Raw genomic sequence first — 24,003 nt, forward strand, 5'->3', positions numbered from 1 at the left:
TTAATATGAATTAACCTTTATTTTTAAATTTTCAGATTTCATTTCAATTTTAGTTTGTTTAATAATTTTGTTATGTGCTTTTGTCATTTGTTATTTTAAGATATTTCTATTTAGCTTTAATTTTATGTCACTTTAAGTATTTTAGTACTTCAACTTAAAACTTATTTTATCAGCTATTTGCTCGTAAATATAAATATCTCGTATTTATATTTGATTTTTTATTGTTTTTTTATATATTATATATATATATTTTAGGCCTGTAAAGTTCTCTGATTAATATTTTCTTTCTTAATAACACATTACAAATATTTAACACAATTAATGCAGCATCTTTTTTTTTTTTTTTACATGCTTTGGCTAGCGTTACAGTGCATGATCCCGCTTTCTGGATTACCAGCTTCGTGAAGTGAGAGAGAGCGGCTGGCCAAGGATGGTTCGCATGTAGGCCTATCCTATGATCATAATTCATTCATTCAAGTACTTTTTGAACCATTCAAGCGCGTAAATTCGGTACTGGTGCGCTGTCTGTGAAGCAGTTCTCAAACAGTGTGCCTGCACCGGTTTGAGTTCTCATTTTGCCTCTTATTGTGCTTGAACATACAAAAAACCACACAAAATTGTCAAAATGTCTGTTTTGGGCAAATATCCTCCTAAGCACAGTCTTAAATGAGCTAAAATGCTTCATGTCGACGCTGCAATAGCCTAAAGTATACTTCCATCACTCTGAGGTATAATTTTATATGAGCAAATTATGATATGGCACCTGTTTTGGTGTTTCATTTGCTGGTATCTCAGGCGGAGAAGGTAAGTGGGCGTGGACAAGGGGAGAGTCCTGACAGAGTATCTGTTCTGGTGAGAAAGCGTCACTGCTTTCCTCATCAAACGAAGAGTTCTCCGCTTCTACTTTTGGAAACTCCGTCTCTGAAAACGAGAGAGCGAAACAAGGATGGTTAGAGTAAACATGCAAGATTTGAACATTTTCTAAAGGCAACATCAGTGGTGGGTGCTAGGATGATCCAGGAGGTTGATGACAGGCACATAAAACATGTTTTTACTCTTTTATTTAGTTTATTTTCAATGTATTTTTGCATTTTAAAGAGTGTTTATTTTCACAATTGCATTTCACTTTTTTTCTGCCAGGTATAATGAAATAAGTAAAGAAATACGATTCATGCCTATAGCTAAAACATGGGATTTTTCATTTTGCCATTAAATAAATAAATGAATAAATTGTTTTAGAAATAGAAATGCTCAGTGATCTTAAATAAGAAAAAGTACGAAGTAAACCTCTGAACAGCACAATTTCCCTGTTTCACTTACACTGCACTAATATTGTACTATAGTGAATAATATGCTGCATTATATTTCTATTTAATTTGAGCGTGCTGTGAGAGTGTGGCATTATCCCGATAATCATTAACCCTCTAATTAGGTTATTTAGGGATTAAAACAGTTTAGGTCGTTCTGTGCAAACATCTTTTTAGCATTCCTTCTCTGTGCTGCATTGTGTGACGCTGCATAAACTTCATAGTTAATCGACTCTTGCCACCACAGAGTGGCATATACTGTATGAACATGAATGTAAATTTCCCTCTAATTAATTTAACTTGGTGTTTGACGCACACCGATCTCATTACCATAACTCTGCATCAAATTATCGCCCTCTGCACCGCTGCAGGAATGTGGCGGGATATAAATATGAAGATGAATGCGCATATACCACCTAACAGCGGCGCTGGAATGAGAACTGACGTGTCTGTGAATGGATATGCTGTAGATTGAGGAAAAAAAGCGAATGATCCAGAAGAAATGTTGAGTGAGAGGAATATAAATGTGAATATAAGTGTTGAAGGGGAAATTATCCAACTCGTTAAAATAGAGCTTTGCTTTGCTTCGTCACTCACAAAAAACAGTGAATAAAGAGACAGATAAAGATTTAGATGGATTAAGTATGCTGAGTATGAAAGAGAGTGCGAAAGTTCAATAAAGTTGTAACCGCTATCTTAGAGTTTCTTAGAGAATTTTTACTCAAAACTGGTGCTGGGCCGATTCGTTTTTTTTAATGCCTATTTTTTTGACTGATATAATGGCAATATATTTATGATTACAAAAACTAATCAACAAAACTAATAATAAAAATAATCATCAACCAATTTCTTAGACAGTTACAGTAGGTTTGTGCTTTTGTTTTTCTTTAATATTATATATATATATATATATATATATATATATATATGCTATACATACGTTATGAGCGATTACTATTTAAACTGCTCTCAAAATGCATTTTTTGCCAATTGAAATAACTAGAAATAATATTAATTATAAATAAGTTAAAAAAATTCATATATAATATTAAAGAAAAACAAAAGCACAAACCTACTGTAACGGTCTAAGAAATAGGTTCATGATTATTTTTATTATCAGTTTTGTTGATTAGTTGTTATATGTGTAATAGTATATTATTATTATTATATATTTAATATTTTACATATTTATTAAATAACTGACAGATTATCAACCTAATTGTTATTTGTAGTCCTAGATATATTATAGAAATTCAATATAATGATGAACATTTTTTGACATACATGCATATTAGTATAAAGTAAGTTAATAAGGTAAATTAATTCAAATTAAACAGAACTAATACAAGGGTAAACTACCACTCATGTTAAATGGTCAATTGTTTTCGGCTTGTATATTGATCTATAACTAAATAAAGCTTTTACTCTGCCGTGTGATCATTATTGTTTTTTCTGGCTTTAATTTAGTACCTATGATGACTTGTTTGAGGCTGCTGTGAACTGGAAGGATGTTTTTGTGAATGAGCTCCATCGGACCAGGCCGCTGGGAGATTTTATCGTTCAGGTCGTCAGCTAGACGAGCTCGCTTCAGCAGAAGCTGCTTGGCCTGAAGAGATGGCTCCGCTGACGTCTCTATATACAGGAAATACATACAGTTAAACATGCTGTATATAACCCTGTCATATTGTTTGAAACTTTTTGAAAGCCACTGTATATGTCTTAACCTCTGCTCTCTCTGTGAGGTGTGTGTCTGTGTTGGAACTGTAGGGGGTGTTATTAAAATACTCACCTTCAAGAATGTGCATCCTGACCAGCTCTGACCTCTCTGGACGACTGCGAATCTTTCTCTTCAGGTAGTCCTCAGTCTGAGACACAGGAGGAAAGTATGAGGAATAAAGTGAGAGTGAAAAAAACAAAAATCTTTGTTGTAGGACTTACCCTAGCTCGTTCTAAACTTCGTCTCTGCTCATGAAAGGACGCAGAACTTTTCAGTGCTGGAAGGCAAAAAGATACAAAGTGAAAAGACTATTAAACCTAAGTTGACATATAAATGTATAAAGTTTCTCTGTTTAAAAAAAGAGCTGTGAGAATGGAAAACATTTTCGGTAAATTAGAAAAATCATAAATAGCAAACTTGTGATCTGCGCCGCAGATCGCAGGCACCGGTTTTGCTTCAGTGTGTTAACTTGCAAAAACTTTTCATAGCTTTTTAGTTTGGATTAGGTGAACATGTTATTTTTATACAAATAAAAATATAATATAAAAACTTTGAAACAGGAACAGCATATTACACTGCATCTCTTTACTTCAAGCGCACGTACGCATTTGTACATGCAAAATCTAAAAATAATATCGCAACAGGCACATCTGAGAGACAGTTTAACCCAGCAGATTCACAGTCTGAGTACTTGTCATTATTTATTTAACAAAAACTAGGCCAAAATGGAGAAGCCATGTGTGACAAACTACTGCTTCCAAATGAATTAGGAGGGTAAGTAGCTGTCAGGCGCTGCTAATCAAATGTCTTTGATTAATTGATCATCAGAAAGTGTGATCAACTCTATAAAAGCAGAAGTTTTGGCAGTTTGCTGGTCTGGGGCGTTCAGGTGTGTGTTAAAACACAATGTCAAGGAGGAAAGACAGCAGCAATGATCTTAGAGAAGCAATTGTTGCTGCCATCAATCTGGGAAGAGTTATACAGCCATTTCCGAACAATCTAAAGACCATTATTCTACAGTGAGGAAGATTATTGTTGTTATTATTAAGTGGAAAACATTCAAGACGGTTGCCAATCTTCAAAGGATTGGACGTCTCAGCAAATTCACCCCAAGGTCAGACTGTGCAATGCTCAGAGAAATCGCAAAAAAAAAACCAAGAGCTACATCTCAGACTCTACAGGCCTCAGTTAACATGTTGAATGTTAAAGTTCATGACAGTACAATTAGAAAAAGACTGAACAAGTATGGCATGTTTGGAAGGGTTGCCCGGAGAAAGCTTCTTTTCTCTAAAAAGAACATTGGCAGCACGGCTTAGGTTTTGCAAAGTTGCATCTGAACAAGCAAGACTTCTGGAACAATGTCCTCTGCACAGACGAGACCAAAGTGGAGATGTTTGGCCATTTAATAACGCCACGTTTGGAGAAAACCAAACACAGAATACCAACACAAACACCTCATATTTGGGCTGGTTTTGCAGCTGCAGGACCTGCTGGGCATCTTACAGTCTTTGAGTCGACCATGACCTCCTCTGTAAACCAAAGTATTTTAAAGTTAAATGTGAGGCCATCTGTCCGGCAGCTAAAGCTTGGCCCAAATTGGGTCACGTAACAGGACAATGATCACAATCACACCAGCATATCTACAACAGAATAGCTGAAAAAGAAAAGAACAAAGGTGTTGAACTGGCCCAGTCAAAGTCCAGACCTCAACCTGTTTGAAATTAGGGATGCACCAAAATTTCGATTGCCGAAAATGGCATTTTCGGTTTTAGATCAAAAGACAAAAAAGGCAGAAAAATGAGCCTAAAATTTATGCTGCCCCACTCCTCTGTATTCAGCGCTCAGGTTTCACTCTCGTGCAGCATTTTTTGTAGATGTCCAACATTAAACTGAAGCGACGTGCCGGCATGAAATTTATCTGTAGTAGACTTGTTTCTGTTTGCAATAACCGTACTTTGCTGTTACATGGTGTGGTATAGCCGTGGCAACGCTGGTAAAATGACGCTACCCTCTCGTTCACTGATCCGCTCCCCGCTATCTGCTCACATGCTCTGATAATAATAGCTTTGTAGGACTATACATTATTTTGATAATTGGTGAACATAAATCTGTTACTCTGATTATGTTGCATAGAATTGAATGAAGAATAATATACTGATATTTAAAGGCACAATATGTAAGATTTTTGTAACAAAATATTCAAAAACCACTTTCACAGTGAGATATATTTCATGCAGTTGTGCAATAACATTATCCCAAAAGGTCCCAAGGATTTGTAAATCCAGAGAAATTCCAGTTTTTAATAATGGCTCGTCCCTGGTCATTGTCGCCTAACAGTGATGTAATATCCGCACACCTCTGTTGTGTTGTTCAGTCACATAGGATTATAGATAGGCGAAAATCCCCCCAAAAAACGTAAACATAGATCAACTTAGACAAGCAGGCTTTGGGACAAACGGAGAAATAAAACAAGGATCAATATCGGCGTGGCGTTTTCGAGATGGAGAGAGCTTCGCAACAAACTTGGACTTGATCTGTCCACAGAGACTCCGCTCTCGCATGCATTTTAATAGACAGGTAAGCAAATATATATTATTTATTGTACACTACAGTTATATTGCACTTTGTTTGTACTTCAGTAACACTTTTTATCAAGTCTGGTGACTAAGTCTATGGCAGTGAAATTAAGTATGTGTTACTATGTATTACTTGTAAATACTGTGGGTTTGTTCAAATTTACTTTTAGTACGACGTGGCTAAAAGTACTTTAAACGTGTAAAACTGCGCAGCATTAACCCACCACATCATTTGACAAATAGTCACATATTAGTAACAGGCTAATATAGCATTACATTTCACGTTCCTGGCAGCTAATTCATTACGATGACATAAAATAGTGTGATCAAACATACAGGTAGGCCTAATACAAAAACTAATTTATTAGCTGATATATAATTGATATGATTCGTGAATTCTATACATCTCTGGATGGTGAAAACGACATCTCCCATAGTTCCACTCTCCTTCATAGCGTCATCAAGCTTCGTCTTTGTTATTGTTTTGAAAATGCAACCTCTGGCGGCGAAAAAATGACATATTGTAGCTTTAATATTATTTTTAAATATTTCTGTCCAATTTTGGTGTGTTAGCCTTCTTTAAATAAAAGTGTGGTTATTTTATTGGCTTGCAGTTTTTTAATTCAGATTCAATGAATTTCCTGAATTTAATTAAAAAGTCTAATATTAATACAATTATACAAACAACTAATTGCAAAGCTAGCTCGCTATTGGTAGCCTACCCTACCTTTAAAACGTTATTTTTAATGAAATGTTGCAATTCTATATACGTGTATATATATATATATATATATATATATATATATATATATATATATATATAAACATACACACACGTATATAGAATTGCAACATTTCATTAAAAATAACGTTGTAAAACTGCGCAGCATTAACTCTTCAGTTTTATGCAAAACAGAAATACAAATAGAATATCAGATCTCCTTCATATGGCCAAAAATAAATGCAAAAAAAGCAGTTTTTGCATAGTTGTGTTTGACACATGAAAACTGTAACAATGTATCTTACAAGGTAACACGATGTTACCTTGCTCTTATTCGAAATGTGTCCTTGAATTTGAGGGTATTGGACCTGGAAGGTCCTTGAATTTGAAGTTTTCATGTGTCAAACACAACTATGCAAAAACTGCTTTTTTGCATTTATTTTTGGCCATATGAAGGAGATCTGATATTCTATTTGTATTTCTGTTTTGCATAAAACTGAAGAATATCCGGTACATCCTATACTGTATTCTAAAATGATCTGATATTATCTTCATGGATTTTACTGAAAAGAGCTTAGGCTCATGTAATGAGCCTCATGGGTTTACATTATCTTAACAAGCATTCTTTGTAATCTTCTTTGGTGAGCCAAATATCTTGAAACTTGCATTTTCCAGGCATCACGTTTCAGCGGTTTCAGCTCATTTTTGCAATGTTTCACGGTGTGTCTGTTAAACGTTGAGGTACCATCATAGTAGTTTCGTGCTCGCGTGAATGTCATGGCAACGCACAACATAAACCTCAATTTATAGGGTTTACAAAGAATGGTGTGAAAAGGGAAAAACATCCAGTATGCGGCAGTCCTGTGGGCGAAAATGCCTTGTTGATGCTAGAGGTCAGAGGAGAATGGGCCGACTGATTCAAGCTGATAGAAGAGCAACTTTGACTGAAATAACCACTCGTTAAAACCGAGGTATGCAGCAAAACATTTGTGAAGCCACAACACGCACAACCTTGAGGCGGATGGGCTACAACAGCAGAAGACCCCACTGGGTACCACTCATCTCCACTACAAATAGGAAAAAGAGGCTACAATTTGCAAGAGCTCACCAAAATTGGACAGTTGAAGACTGGAAAAATGTTGCCTGGTCTGATGAGTCTCGATTTCTGTTGAGACATTCAGATGGTAGAGTCAGAATTTGGCGTAAACAGAATGAGAACATGGATCCATCATGCCTTGTTACCACTGTGCAGGCTGGTGGTGGTGGTGTAATGATGTGCGGGATGTTTTCTTGGCACACTTTAAGCCCCTTAGTGCCAATTGGGCATCGTTTAAATGCCACGGCCTACCTGAGCATTGTTTCTGACCATGTAAATCCCTTTATGGCCACCATGTACCCATCCTCTGATGGCTACTTCCAGCAGGATAATGCACCATGTCACAAAGCTCGAATCATTTCAAATTGGTTTCTTGAAGATGACAATGAGTTCACTGTACTAAAATGGCCCCCACAGTCACCAGATCTCAACCCAATAGAGCATCTTTGGGATGTGGTGGAACGGGAGCTTCGTGCCCTGGATGTGCATCCCACAAATCTCCATCAACTGCAAGATGCTATCCTATCAATATGGGCCAACATTTCTAAAGAATGCTTTCAGCACCTTGTTGAATCAATGCCACGTAGAATTAAGGCAGTTCTGAAGGCGAAAGGGGGTCAAACACAGTATTAAGCCCTGTTCACACCGGGACGAATTTCGCGCGCGATATTCGCCGACGTTTAACGCCTCGTGACTAAACAAAGGGCGCCAATGTGAGTGTGCACACCGACACGAAAAACGCCACACGTAAAAGCGTCATTTTTTAAAAAACGTCTCGGGGTCGTTTTTTTGGTTTGACGCGCCTCGTCAAAAACTATCCGACCAATGAGATTGGCGCTTTTGCTCACGTGTCTGGAGCTTCTGAAGTTACAGTAAAACACAACTTGGGGGCGCTCAAACACAAAACGGTCTTGCCGAGCACACATACGTAACGGCGAAGAAGATATACGCCAAGTAGCGTCTACATCTATGGTCTACACTGCCGGGAAGAAATAAGATGAGAAAGATGCAAGGCAAGATGAATGTAGAGCTGCTGGTCTCGTTGGTGTCGGAACATAAAGAACTATATGACAAACGCGACAGCGACTACAAAAATCTTGATAAAAGAGAATGTTATGGAGTGGTATTGCAGAGCAAATGGGCACCATCTAATGTCAGGGAATGAATTTGCATGTTCACTCGGCTCATCGTCAGCGACAATCGCTTGTGAACGGTGTGAACACAAAAAACACGTTGAAAAACGCTGCCGAATAACGCGCGCCGATATTCGTCCCGGTGTGTACGAGCCTTTAGTATGGTGTTCCTAATAATCCTTTAGGTGAGTGTATATATTGCGAAATGTATTTAAAAATAATGTTTTCAGTCTGAAACAACTGAGAATGATTTTCCCCCCTATTTTCTATTGCGTACTGCAAGGTTTTTTTGTTCCTTTCCTTTTCATAATGTTATACAGTAATTATATAAAACAAATCATGTAAAATTATTTAAAAATATGTAAAATCAAGTTTAATTTGATTCAATTAAATTCAAGTACTTTTTAAGACCACTTCACTTCAAACACACAAACGCACAATGCCCTTTAACCCTGACCAGCAAAAATACAGAATGCAGTTATCCGCCTGAAGAGAGAACAGTGTGTGAGAGAGAAATTATGAGGTTAGTGTGAAAAACCACTTCATCTGTGTGAACTCTCATCATCATTTTCAGCTCTAAAACCCAAACACCACGTCTTATCTTGATATTAGGGATTCATTGTTTAATTGGGGTCAAATACAGTTGCTTTATCTGACATCAAAATCTTGGGACAGACCAATTACTAAAGCTGACATTCACAATGGTCCGCCACAGTCAAAAACATGGCGATGTTTGTCGTTTATCTTCCGGTGAGAAACTACTAAGGCAGAAAAGGTGAAAATTAGGGCACAGACACAATTGGTTTGTGTTGTAAAACCTCTTATAACTGCATTCATAGATGCCTGTAGAGGCTTTATGCAGTGCCCAAAGACATTTCGTGTTGTTTTATGTTATGTAATCAGACAGTCCCTGTAACCACATCCACATCAAGACTCAGGCTCAAATCTTCAGGTTTCCTTTCTGAACTGCATCCTGGATATGCGATTCACTGCGCTAATAACACAGATTTAAACGATTCTCAACAGTAACACGTCTACTGACTAAATCAATCACCAACAAACATAGTGTTATTAGCATCATTAACGTAACGTAAACTTAAAATACATCCAAACATTTGTATTAACTTATTCGGAAAAACACATTTTTCAAATAATACAATTTAAAGGGATACTCCACTTTTTTTGGAAATAGGCTCATTTTACAACTCCCCCAGAGTTAAACTGTTGAGTTTTACCATTTTTGAATCCATTCAGCCGATCTCCGGTTCTGGCGGTACCACTTTTAGCATAGCTTAGCATACATCATTGGAGTGGACAAGACCATTAGCATTTCTAAAAGAAAAATGACCAAAGAGTTTCGATATTTTTCCTATTTAAAACTTGACTCTTCTGTAGTTACATCGTGCACTAAGACCGACGGAAAATGTAAAGTTGCGATTTTCTAGGCTGATATGGCTAGGAACTATACTCTCATTCCTGCGTAATAATCAAGAAACGTCACTGCCGTACCATGAGAGCAGCAGGCGTAATGATATGACGCAGCGCCTGAAAATAGGCCACCTTCCGTCAACACAACGGGACTATTTTCAGGCGCTGCGTCATATCATTACGCCTGCTGCACTCATGGTACGGCAGTGACGTTTCTTGATTATTACGCAGGAATGAGAGTATAGTTCCTAGCCATATCAGCCTAGAAAATCGCAACTTTACATTTTCCGTCGGTCTTAGTGCACGATGTAACTACAGAAGAGTCAAGTTTTAAATAGGAAAAATATCGAAACTCTTTGGTCATTTTTCTTTTAGAAATGCTAATGGTCTTGTCCACTCCAATGATGTATGCTAAGCTATGCTAAAAGTGGTACCGCCAGAACCGGAGATCGGCTGATTGGATTCAAAAACGGTAAAACTCAACAGTTTAACTCTGGGGGAGTTGTAAAATGAGCCTATTTCCAAAAAAAGTGGAGTATCCCTTTAAAGAAATATTTAAAATTGCCCACAAATTGATTTTAGTTTTTGATGCAGAATAGTCAATATAAGTATAATATAGTGTCATATTTCAAACTATTTTATAACATGTGACTTTTATAGAAAGCCCTGACAATTGTAATGACATCATTTAGTACTCTTTGGCATTACAAAAATACATAAACACAACCAGAAGTGGTTACACTTTATTTAGATTTTTGTGTCCACTTCAGACATTCTACTAACTGTAAGTTACTGTGCAATCACATGCTAACTAACTCTCAGAGTATTAGTAAGGTTCAGTAAGGACTGTAAGGTTAAGGTAGTAAGGACTGTAAGGTTAAGGTTCAGGGTTAGTAGAATAAATTGGCATGTACTTGCAAAGTTATTTATAGTCAGCAAAATGTCTAAAGTGGAGTGGACTATCGAAATAAAGTGTTACCGGTACCCTAAAACTAAATCTAAAACTAACTAAACTTAAACTAGGCCTATAAAAATAAAATAAAAGGCCTATTAAAAAAAGCTAAAACTAGTTAGACTGAAAACTGATGACAAAAAAATCTAAATTAGAAGAAAAGCATTCAATTCAAAAATATAAATCTACAATCAGGCCTGATGATTCTGATGCATCAGAGGTCAAATTGTCCTTATTTCTAAGGTTGTAATAATGTATTTGAATGGGGGAAGCATGTCGACGCAGTCAAGGGTGATCATCAGACAAGGCAGATAAGAGTGAAATAGGGCATTCAAGTTGACAGGAAGTGCAGACACACACAGGAAGTGAAAGGGAGAAGACAGTGAAAGTAGGGCCTAGGAATACTCTAAAAGAGCAGATACACATTTGCAGATTTGCTGGTGGCTTTCCCTTCCCCTTGGGATCCATATTTAGATCCAGACAGTTATTGGGTGAGAGCTGTAAAGATCCCCTTTTAAGTTGCCATCTGCTGTCATTGGTGTTTATTTCTATTTTGGAAAGACCATTTCTATCCAAACAACTTGCTATATTCTCTCTACAGAGTATGTGGTTAGCTTTGTATAATCAAAAGGATTTGGACAGCAAATGGCTTTGATGAGTATAGCAGGCGTCTGACCTTTTACTAACAGATATAATGGGAAACATGGCATGTATTTAAATACACTGCTTATCACCTGCTCACTGACTCAACCGAGTATGTGTGTGTGTGTGTAACCCACCCAATGAAGAGCATGGCTAGTCATGCCCTCATAACGAGTAAGAGCGCACAAAATATCTTCATCTTAGACCCATGCTTTCTAGACTCATGTTTTGTAGAAGATTTTTCTAGTCGACTTGTAGTCGTTCATTTAAGCCATTAGTCGACTATTTGCTTGTTTATGATACTAATTAATTACTTAACCCTTAACAACCGAGATAGTCACACGTGGCTAAAAATAACTATTGTTCTTAAAGGTTTAATAACTTTTGAACCCCATATCCAATTTGTAGTCTTGTAAAGAGGAGATTCCCTGCTTTTCTGTGGTATCGCGTGTGTCTCAGTCGGACAGATTCTTAGTCCCACCCCCGTCCCCAGATTGGTTGAAGCTATCATCTACTCAACCAATAAACATAGGTTTTGGTCTTTTGCACCACCAATTAGCATCTTTCTTTGGAAATTTTAACTGACGCAAATTGAAAGTAGTTGCGTGAGTGTGTGTGCATGCATATTTGCGTGCATGAAAACAAACACAAAATAACAGATTTGCATGAGAGCACTCTCTGACAAAGGATAACATAAATCAAAAACAAGTACAAAACTGCTTTACACATCGGATGAGGCACTGAAATGTATGTTTTCAAACGAGTCGCTACACAATGTCCCAGTTATATATAAAGGCACTTTGATCCAGTGTTCTATTATTATATAACAATGTTTCTATTTACTTTACTTTCTGAACTTTTTTTGGACACATCTACATTGTCAGTAAATAAAAAACACTAATAATGGTGTAATAAATGGCTATAACTTGCTTAGGGATTGTTACATGTAGACAAAATTTCATCTGGAAATCTAGAATATCCAAGTATAACTTTCTAAAAGGAAAAAAAATCCAAACTTTAGGAGGTTCTGTTTGAGTGGAGTAAAAAAAAAAAAAACTGTTGTTTTTCTTAAATCTGGTAAATTCATCCATTCCCAGACAAAATAAATGTAAAATTGGGAATATAAATAAGCTAGATTGAAACTTCAAGTTCTCCTGTTTAATAAAGCAATAAGCGAAGCCGTGTTTTACAGTGAATTTAGAACAGCTAAGGGGCGTTGTTAAGCATGACGCGAAGCGGACACGGCTTCAAGGGGCTTATTGCTTTTATAAAACGGTTACTCCATAAAAATATTCATTTTAATATTTATTTTATTCATAAAATAAACACCACAAACAAAAAAATATAACGTTATAACACATTTATTCCTCCGCCAAGCAATGTAGTTCTAAAGAGGTTGCCAAGCAACACATGCAGCCACAAAGAATCACAAACGGCAGTTGCGCAGTAATACTAATGTAATGCGGTCACAGGTGTATATTTGTTGAGTAATTTACAACGGCTTCGAACGCGGCTCAACCAATCAGAATCAAGGACGCGAATTATCCGTTTTATAAAATGATATATGGCACTTGATGCTGACTGCTATAATGGTTAGAAAAACAAAGAAAAAGACAGTTGAGTCAGGTGCCCCAAAAATGTTCTAGGTCTTTAAGGGTTAAATATATTTATTAATATGTAATGTTCAATGTCGCCAGCAAAGATAATGACACTGACTCTCATATCCGCAGTATAGCGTCTACAGAGAGAAATACACGTGAAGTTAAACATGTCATGCTGCAAGTGCTGTACTAATTTAGCTTCCACTCTCCACACAAACACTTAGATATGCGCACATTATTCTAGGTTAACATTAATGTTAGAGCGAGCGCCCATGTAGAGTGGCTAACGTGAGACGAGTAGAATCCTGTTTTCAAACAGGTTTCCCAAACCTCCTTTTTCGCTGATTAATTGTATGCATTGTATTAAAAATAAATGTATAAAAACTCCAATTAAATAAAAAAATTATAAATAAAAAAATAGATAAGATAATAAAGGAAATTGCTTCTTAGACTGTGTTTTCTATGGCATTATTGTTGTTGGTTGAACAGTGTTGACAGTCCAGTCAGTGTGCCACTGCCAAGTGAGATGCTGATATCAGCAGACACTGGGTTCAAACTGGATCACAGATGCTGGAAGATATTATGGGACCAGTATGAAGTATTACATAAAACTACTAAAGGGCAGCACCACCTCATTTGAACCCTCTGTTTCTGCTTTTCATTTCTTTTTCTTTTTAAGATGATTCTAAGAAGAGATATTAAGCAAGCATTTGGTGGTTCCACTTTTCAACGTGGCTTCTTAAAGAGCCACTCACACAACCAATGGTTAATACAAAACAAACATAAATTGACATCAATTTTTTTTTACCAATTCAAACAGTAAACTAAAATACTAAACTATCATATTTCCTACTGTAAATGGCTCTTAGATCTCTGATTAGCTAGACCAGATCTCATGACATGGTTACAGGGGACATGGTTACAGACAACATGACATGGTTACAGGGTACTTACACATTTGAAAGAATGAAATTTAAGACCTTTAAATAAATATTCAAAATGCAAACTCACATTCAGATTCAGATGAAGGGCCAGAGCAAGGGAATGGTTTATGTTCTATAGCTTCAAGCATCACATCAGTCCGATCATTTGGATTATAAAACTATTTATTCTCCACTAGATATTCTCAGAAGTTTATATCTAATACACAACCAGGGCTTGTCCTGAAATTAACTTTATTGCTCACCAGCCACTGTGGCTAGTGGTTTTCTAAAGTTACTAGCTACTCAGCATTTTCACTGTTCAATTCACAAAAATTCACAATTTTTACATCATTAGATAACATGGGGTATTATGCTGAATACGCGCAATCCCATGGCAAAATTCAAGCCCTGTAACCAACAATATTCATCCGGAGCAAATGAAACGAGTGAGTAAAGGGATGCGGGTTTGTGTCACTCGCTGTCGGAGAGATTAGAGAGCGAGAACGCGCAGCTGGAATTGTGTTGTGTATCCTGCAGAATAGTTTCAAATATTTCAGTATCGATATACCGAAAAATCATTATTTTTGACAACACTAGATTGCACTTAGATGCATTATTAATAGACTACAGTTGAAAATGTATATTATATAAAATTCAACCTGCCAAAGTGGCTAATAGGAGTGACTGCTTTAAACATCACTGCTGAAATCCACCCGCATTTGGTTGTTAATGTCAAGCCCTGTGTACAACTATTATAGGAGTACATCAGAATAACCCATAATAGTCAATGCAAAAGTGTTTATAATATTCTTGAAGGCTGATAAATTAATTACTTTAAATATTCAGATCTTTTAATGCCGACGAAACACTTAACGACTAGCTGAAACATTCTAAGACTGAACTGAACACACAACAGACTGTTCGCAACGACTGCAGCAGGTTTTAAACACCGACTGAGAACACCGACTGAACGCAACTCTCTGACTTGGCGGGTTTTGGGCATGATCAGTCCAGTCGTATATATCAAATTACATTTTTAATTGGTCTTACAGGCGTTTTAGTGCGTCCCCGGCTTATGTGTCTAAAAGAGTTGCATTTTTTAAACTGCATCCTGTGTGAGGGAAGTTTAGTGTTAAAGTCTCAGTTATGTGTGAACAAGACGCTTAACATGACTATCTCAGACTCACCACCGACATAGAATGGCGTGACTCAAACTTCTCACCTGGCTAAACTTGACAACTACTAAAAAAAAAAACTTATAAGCATACCAGAACCATCATGAACCTGGCTGCTTACGTGCACTGATCCAAAAACGGCTTAAAAATGACAAAAGTCCCAAATAACATCAGCAGACACGAATTCCAAATGTCAAAAAATCTGCTTGCACAACATCTTAGCAATGACCAACTTAGCTATGAGATGTAACTCAAGTAATTACATATAATTTGGCCATTCTTCTATATGAGATTTGGTGAAGGAGAACAAGTACAAAAGGAAAAGAGTGAGAGATTTGTTGAGTTATTCAAGCTGAGTTACTTTTGAAGTATGTGTATTCAAACATACACTGGGATCTGTGTGTGGGTGAGACCTCTAGGTACTCGTTTAACTTCAAATTAAACTATCTTTTAATTTTAACTGACTTAAATCAAATCATACATCTCCAGCCAACACAGGATGGAAACATTTTTGACAAAATCGAGTGCGTAGGCACCATTAGAATAACGATGACCCGACAGTTAAGCAGAAAAGTTGTAGTTTTGAGATGAATGGGCCGACCTTTCATGCTCTGTGAAACCACAGCACAAAGGAAGTGAGTTCGACTCTATCTTATGTTTACCAAACCAAATCAGCATCTTAGACAGGATGACAGAGACTAGCTATATCTGCTAAGTTTAACCACAAAGCAACTACATTTTACCCAGATTCATTTAAGGATGAAAACCGTGTGCCAGGTGTGACGAAACTTGTGCAAAAGAAGGAAAAACACCTTCAAGGAACAGAACATTTGAGATGTACTACAGAAAGATCCACTAACAGAAGTGCAAAATAACAACAGACCATTAACTAGTACTACTAGGAGAGTGTGAGTGGTTCTTACGTGGCATGATCCCCTGGCAAACCAGTTCTTCTCGAGTCCGTCTCTGCTGAAGTTTGAGTTGGAGCACTAGAAGAAAAAAATAGAGTCAAAGATGAAGATATATTCAATTATCAAAGGATCAAAACGACTCTGATTCAACTCTGAATTAAACAACAGGTTAACAAAGAGGGTTAAAAATACTCAAACTCATTTCATCAATTATTGGGATATAATGTTGCACTGTTACACAATGAAAAGACTGATAAACTGTACATTTAGATTCAGAAAAAGCATCAACTGTACGTCAAAAGTGCACAAATACAAATCTATACTTATATACACACAAAAATTAAACATTTCATAGACTGCAAACCCAGTAAAAAAAACCACAAGAGTGCAAAAAGGTCTTGTGCAATAAACACATTTGAATCTCTCAAAACAGAAACACATCTGAACTGAAAAAAACTTTACGAACTCTTCAGAAAATGATTCGACGCCTCAATATTTGCATGTTCAGGAGACAGCAGGCTATAAACGTAAGGAAACACATCATGACAGAAGACACACAAGTTGATCAAATACCCGGCGAGCAGCTCGATCTGTCTCCTTCATCCTCCCCTCGAACAAGCTCTTCCTGACAGCCGACAGAGAGCTTATCAGTCATAGAGGAGAGAGTACAGACTACAACATACTTCCTCTTCCTGTTTCTACATACAATTAAAAACAGAAGCAAGTGCGTGAAATGTTTCCACGGCTTACCACAGGAAGAAAGACTGTCAATTCCATGAAACTGCCTTGAAGAGTGTTTGAATCTATATTGCGATTTAACCTTAAAACTTGTATTAAAATGATCCTGGCACTTCTACCATGAATAATACAATATAGATGCTGGAGTTATGGATATTTACACTTCAAGCAAACATTTTCTCAGGTTATCTGGGGTTGGACTGAAACCTCAAAGATACAGTAACAACATACATTATGTTAATCAAGTGATTTAGCAGTAAAGCCACAATACATGAGGTGAAATAAGGAAACAGCACAAGGTTCTTGCTCATTGGCTCATATTTGGATTAACCAAAGTTCGTCAACAGCATTAAAGTATCGTCATTATCCGAACTACAAATGTCGTGCAAAAGTCAATCATCAATCTCCTTCATTAGAAGAAACACCAACAGAAGTGCAATTAAAAAAATGTTTGCCATGTGCCAGTGGTTTTATCAGAAACATAAAGCATCAGAATCGTATTTTGGCATTATAACCCTGCCGGTTTCAAACATACCGTATATGAGAATGCATATCCAAGTCGTCAATGTAACAAATCTGCAACTAAACACCATGTGGAGGGAACAGGCCTCTCTGTGTTAGATTAATAAAATGATACGAGACTAAATCGAGCCATCTCTAGCTGTGGTTTTGGTTCTCGCATCTGACATTTTGTCACATTTGCTCCCTGGGGTCGTCATTAACCGTGTGGTGGTGGTGTAAAGTGAACATGAATCTAGATGTTAGTGGAACTACAGTAAGAGCTACTAATACATAGAAAAGAGAAACATCCAGTCTGCCATATTAACAAAATATGATAGATACAACATTTGTATTAAATATTGTTTATTAATATCCATTAAAGGGTTACTTCACCCAAAAAATGCCATCAATTACTCACCTTCGTGTTGTTACAAACACTTTCGTTCATCTTCGAAACACAAATGAAGATATTTCTAATGTAATCTATCACTCCAATGAAAGTCTATTCACCCAAAACTCTGACGCTTTAAAATGTTCATGAAGAGATCAAGAGATCATAAAATAAATCTATATGAATCAAGCGGTTTAGTCTTCTGAAAAGAGACGATCGCTTTATATGAAAAACAGATTTAATTTAGGCTTTTATCACACTTCCACAAGAACTAATGAAGTTGATTCTCTCGCGTCAAGCAAGTACGGATGAGTTTCTGTTTGTGTGTTCGCTGATCAGTGTTTATATGTGAATAAAAGCCTAAATCAAATGTGTTCATCATGTGATCGTGTCTCTTCAGAAGACTTGGATTAAACTGCTCGATTCATAAGGAGTCGTTTTATGATCTCTTTATGAACGTTTTGAAGCATCAGAGTTTAGGATGAATAGACTTTCAATGGAGTGACCAAAATCTCTCAGATTTCTTAAAAAAAAATTACTTAAATTGTGTTTCAAAGATGAACAAAAGTAATTGATGACAGAATTTACATTTTTGGGTGAACTAACCATTTAAATAAATTGTAAATAAAATACAGTATAGAGTTAGGTACCATAGTTTGTATAACAAAATCATTTTTAACATTAATTTGACAACCATTAAAGCCCGAAGAGGTGTTTTTTAACATGGCTACTGTTGTTGAGGTCAGAACCTGTCAGTACGGTTAGATTTATTAACCAAGCGTCTATAGCACCTGTTTGTGTTGTGGAATAGAGCCAGTGTCGCACCTGTTGCCCAGCTAACTTGTGATCTGACGTTTGATCAACACAACAGCTGATGGGCTTCTGAATTTTGATCTGGCATGAGGTCACTAAAGATGCTCGGGAGGTGAAATCGAGATGGCTTACGTGTGCAAACGTTTCAGGGAGACAACGGTGCTAACAGACATTAAACCTCAACACTGCGAGTTAATGATCGTCACACCCATCGTAAGCAAAAGAATTAAGGCCTATGACTCATAATCACAGTATTAAGGATCTAAAGTTAGTCTGGCAAGATTGTGTGTGTATGATGTGACGTCTGTGTGAATTCTTAGTTGTTTCAGCACAAATTGCAGCAAAAAAAACACTTCATCCGTATTTAAGTGAAAAATGAATCAACATCATAGACCTGAAGAGTGTGAACAAATGAGGAGAATAAAGGGATGCAGATCCTAAATAGGCTGTACAATGTACACAAGCCCAACACCCTAATATTCTGCTCTAGGTTTTGTAATTTCTCCTAATCCCATGTTGACGATGCTTCTAAATAATCAATGGCACATTTGTTTATAATTTAACTCAGTTTAACAGTTAAAATATTTTTAGGCTTTTATGAGTAATAAAACTTTCTTGCGAAATCACATATAAAATATAATTTATTTGTAAATATAATTTATATATAAATATTATACATGTAATATGCAAATAGTAACATAGATGAAAAGCAAAAATATAGAAAAAATATAGTACTATAGCCTATATGTAATTATATCCCATAAATTAATTTGCCACACAGTTACAAAGCTTACCCTTTAAAGGGGTGGTATAATACCCTTTTCACAAGATGTAAAATAAGTCTCTGATGTCCCCAGAGTGTGTATGTGAAGTTTTAGCTCAAAATACCCCACCAATATTTTTATATAGCATGTTAAAGTTGTCACTTTTTGAGGGGGAGCAAAAACGCAACGTTTTTGTGTCTGTCCCTTTAAATGCAAATGAGCTGCTGCTCCCGGCACAGAGGGCGGAGCTTCAACAGCTTGCACTCACACAGACATGCCCTGAAAATTTCAAAAACGTTTAGCCTTTTATGTTCAAACGGGAGTCAGACAATGATGGAGAGACTCAAGAAGAAGTGATTACATGTAACATTTCTGAATGGTTAGTTGATGAATGTTTGTAGCTTATGTGTAGTAATCTTCTAGTCATTGATTAGCATATTCTGTCATGATAATATAAATTGTGTTCCGGGGGCGGGGTTTATGTAAATTTTAGGGTTAGTGATGTCACTACCCCGGGAGGAAGCTTGTGTAGTTCCTACCAGTCGTTTGTTGTAGTCCTTAAAAAGCAATTTATTTAAAAGAAAATATCTCCCTTTGCTTTGAACTTTGAGCGTCGTAACTTTGCAGATGTTGTTTATGCTCATACAGCAACATTACATTACACACTAAGATAGAATCTGAAAACATAATCAACCACCCCTTTAAGTAATATGAAACTAAAATATTAAAATTACTATTTAATGAAGTGTCATATTTTTCTTAAACCAAATAATACTAAAATAAACAACTAGATAGTGAATTATACACTTGCGTATGCATGTGACCTCCACATAATGTCTCCCCAAAAGGGCATAAATTAAAATATTATATGATATATATTTTATAAACCTGAAACTACTATAGCCATGTAGTCAAAGAAAGTTAATCAATATCCTGCAAAATGTGTCAAACAATCAGAATCAAGGATTCAACAAAGGCAGAATATAAACTTATCTAACCCCTTTAAAAGAGTTGCTTTACTTATGGTTTCTAATGTTCTTACCACAAATATCACAGTTAAGCTCACAATGCAAGACTTGTGTAGTTGTTTGGAATCTCTCCATTTTTCTTGATACCTTGTACTCCATATGTTTCTATTTGCATCTGTCCTGACAGTTATTCTGTACCTGACACTCAATCTGTATGGCAGGCTGCTGAGCTGCCGCTGAGTTATTGGGGATATCATTGTAATTTATGCCTCACGTTTCAAATTGCAACCTGCAGGACACCTAAATGTGCTGTTAAAGCATATGTGCGTGTGTGCATGCATGAGCTGATGCTTCTTCATCCTGGATCAAGAGAAATGTCATCACTCTGGTTCCCTTATCACCTATGGCATGCCAAGCACAGCACGCACGACCACACACACACGTGCAAACAGCTCAGTGGATCACGCCTGTGTTTACATATCTCACTGATAAAATATTCAATAAAACAACATCACAGCTCACATTTGATCTAATTAGATCTGATTGCTAATCCACAGCCAATTTGGTAGTTATACACCTAATTGTGTGTTTGTTTCTAAACTTTTAAAAAAAAAGCATTAATGAATGTAAAACAGGCTTAGAAGAAAGATACTGGGTTTTGATAGATTTTCTATAACTGCACAGTTGCACGTTTGTAGACTGTATTAGACTAGAAACATTCTCTATGCAAGTACATGAGCACTTGGGCAAAGTATGACCTGGCTGAACATACTTAAAATACGCTCATGTATTAGTCTTAAAGTAACAAAACTCAGTACACCAGAGGGCAATATAGTTACTCTCAAACTTCTGTGCCACTAAATAAGGTGTGTTATTATTCATGCTATAAAGATATACTAACTTTCTTAGCAATATTCTGTTCAAACTGTTGCTCTATTATGATGGTATTTGACCTTAAAGAGAAAACTGACCATAAAAAATAAATTTATGATTTTTAACTGGTGGCGTACGTACATAGTTTTACAACATGCTTTAGGCATGACATATCCAATAATATATCAATATTTATATGATAAATGTGCTTAAATCCGCAATAGCACCCCACAGTTCATGTCTGTATAAAGGTTGATCTATGCGGTTGAGTTAGGGCCTTGTTCAGACACTTGCTAAAGGCTTTAAGTGTATTTGTCGGTCTGAATGCATACATGCAACACGACTCCACACCTTCTCTCAGACTCAGGCAAGCACGCCGCTCACGGTCCAATCGGACAGCTCTTTTCCTCATGACACGGCTGACTGGAGCAGATCCAAAAGGGGCGGGGCCAACGTGGAGCCAAGAGCTGGTGTCCAGCATGGTGGTCATGTTTCCAAAAGGTAAATTAATCTTTCTGCGGCAAGAAGTGCTTCACTGCTTTTCCTTCAAAGAGACGTTCAAGTTCAAAAACTTAATTTAGCCTTTGTGTCTTTCATATTTCATCATTTCAGACATTTACGTAGAACACCCAAGCTGCTGATCTGTCCACACGAATCCGGATGAGGAAAAAAGAGAGTAGAGGATGATGGAAAAGAAAGAAATAAAAAAAGAGAAGAATCAGCCACATCAAAGATCCAGAGCTCCTGCTGTTGCAGTAGCAGCATGGAGACTGAAGTTATCCGCAGGGAAAGGTATGTGTGTGTGTGCGTCTGTGTGTGACAGCACTACCGCAGCTGTTCCTTAAGTCATTCATTCCTCACACACACACACACATTTGTGCTGAGTAGTGTGTGTTTTTTTTAAGGCAACCCACTCTGCACTCAATGACTTATCTCTCCCGACAGAATGACACAAAAGATATGTACGTTCATTTCTTAGTATGAATACATGGCTGAAATGAAAATCGTAGAAATAGGACTTCCTAAAAAATGTGCAGACTTTCTGGCAGCTGTGGAGAGAACATAATTGTCTGGTGCAGCTATTTAAGACTGCAGAATTTTTGGAAATGCATCTAAAGTCTGTCTGACAGCCACACTTCACTGTTAAGGTGTAAAATCGCTCTGTTTGGCTGGTGTTTTAGGAGCCATTTTTAGCAAACGTGGCCCAGACTCTTTCCTGAACCGCATGTGATTTTACACGCTGAAGTGTGAGGGTGTAAAATATCCTTGGAGGCGACGAATCAAGAAAGATACATGTGCTTTATGGATAAACGTGATGGGCTCAAGGGTAAAAGTAATGAAACTAAAAAATTCTCAAACTGCATTTGAAGAATAAAATGAGTGTATGCAAACATACAGTAGTCCTGTCTCCTACATCCTGAGTCTCTCATCAATGTTGTTACTGTTAAAGTCACCATGAAATCAAAATGGACAATTCTTGTTTTTTTATTGAATACTACAATATTTATTATAAATTATTTTTAATTCATGTGTCCTTGTAATATTTCATCAAAATACCTTCCTCCTCTCCCTCTTGCAGTGACATCTCTTCACTTCTCTGATGACGCGATTATTGACGCGAAAGCGGGTCGTCATACGTTTTTTCTTATTCGAGAAGCCGCTTCTAACCTAAATAAGATTATTTATCTTATTTAGCCACAAATAAATTATTCAGACACCTGCTGAAAGTTACACTAATAAATGACTTTGGATAAAATAACAAAATATAAAAGCATCCAAATATCAAAAATAATATTTGGATGCTTTTATATTTTGTTATTGACTGTAGAAGCACATATTGCATGTCATCTGAAACACACATCAATGTGAGTTTCATTGCTGAAACTATTGTATTTGTTTCAAAATAATTATTATAAGAAACAAATTTTAAAAATCAAAGTGCCAAAATCTCTTTACAACATCATGCAACTTATTTCCAGTTCCTGTGCAGAGAGTGCTCGTGCAGACAGAGTAGAGTGCATGTCTGCAGCCAGACCCTTCTCGCTAGGGCCGATCCATTAGCCTGAATAAGGCACTTCAAATCAGGGTTGGTTAAAAGCATCTGCTAAATGAATACTTGCTTGCCAGACTGTGTATATACGGTTAGACAATGAAACTGAAACACCTGGTTTCATACAATTTATACAGATACAATTCCTTCACAGTGGCCAGAAAGATTTTAAGCCTTCCAGAACAGTGGCCAGGTCACTATGTGATGCTGCTGGATGAAAACGTTTTCTGACTTGCTCCTCCAAAACACCTCAAAGTAGCTCGAAAATATTTAGATTTGGTGACTGTCCAGGCAATGGGAATTATTCAACTTCACTTTCATGTATATCAAACCATTCTGTCACAAGTCTTGCTGTATTTGTAGGTGCATTATCATGCTTATAGCTTATATCATATCATATAGTGTTTAAAGCATTTGGTGCACACGGTCCTCCAGAATGTTTCGTGTCAGTGATGCGTCCATCAAGCACAGTAGGGAATGCCATGATATCGCAGCCCAAACCATCACTGACCCTGATCCACCCCGTTCTTCACTCTGGACAGCAACAGTTCGGCTGTTAAGCTTCTCCACACCGTAACTCCCACGGATATAGGAAAGACAGTGAAGGTGGACTCATCAGAGAACAATACATGTTTCACATTGGCCACAGCCCAAGATTTGCCCTGTTGGCACCAATGAAACGGACGTTTGGCATTGGCACGTGTGACCAAAGATTTGGCTATA

At 36.9% G+C, this 24,003-nt stretch overlaps 1 protein-coding gene across 12 annotated transcripts in view; it reads right to left on the bottom strand.

Annotated features, from left to right (window-relative positions):
- Positions 1-24,003, bottom strand: part of mrtfaa (myocardin related transcription factor Aa) — a 49,589-nt gene that overhangs the window by 12,149 nt on the left and 13,437 nt on the right. For 8 of the 12 annotated variants that reach the window (XM_056266627.1, XM_056266620.1, XM_056266628.1 and 5 more), the window contains exons 4-8: positions 16,195-16,260; positions 3,246-3,301; positions 3,097-3,172; positions 2,778-2,939; positions 764-921 (exon numbers count right to left, since the gene is read on the bottom strand). In XM_056266627.1, the coding sequence (XP_056122602.1) occupies positions 764-921; positions 2,778-2,939; positions 3,097-3,172; positions 3,246-3,301; positions 16,195-16,260 (518 nt within the window). Of the gene's footprint in view, positions 1-763; positions 922-2,777; positions 2,940-3,096; positions 3,173-3,245; positions 3,302-16,194; positions 16,261-16,644; positions 16,726-16,755; positions 16,841-21,581; positions 21,856-24,003 lie in introns of those variants that run through there. The other 4 variants (XM_056266623.1, XM_056266626.1, XM_056266631.1 and 1 more) reach the window with 4 other exon arrangements.

The sequence above is a fragment of the Rhinichthys klamathensis genome, unplaced genomic scaffold, assembly GCF_029890125.1.
Source record: "Rhinichthys klamathensis goyatoka isolate OS25496 unplaced genomic scaffold, OSU_Roscu_1.1 h1tg000251l_1, whole genome shotgun sequence".
NCBI classification, from domain to species: domain Eukaryota; kingdom Metazoa; phylum Chordata; class Actinopteri; order Cypriniformes; family Leuciscidae; genus Rhinichthys; species Rhinichthys klamathensis.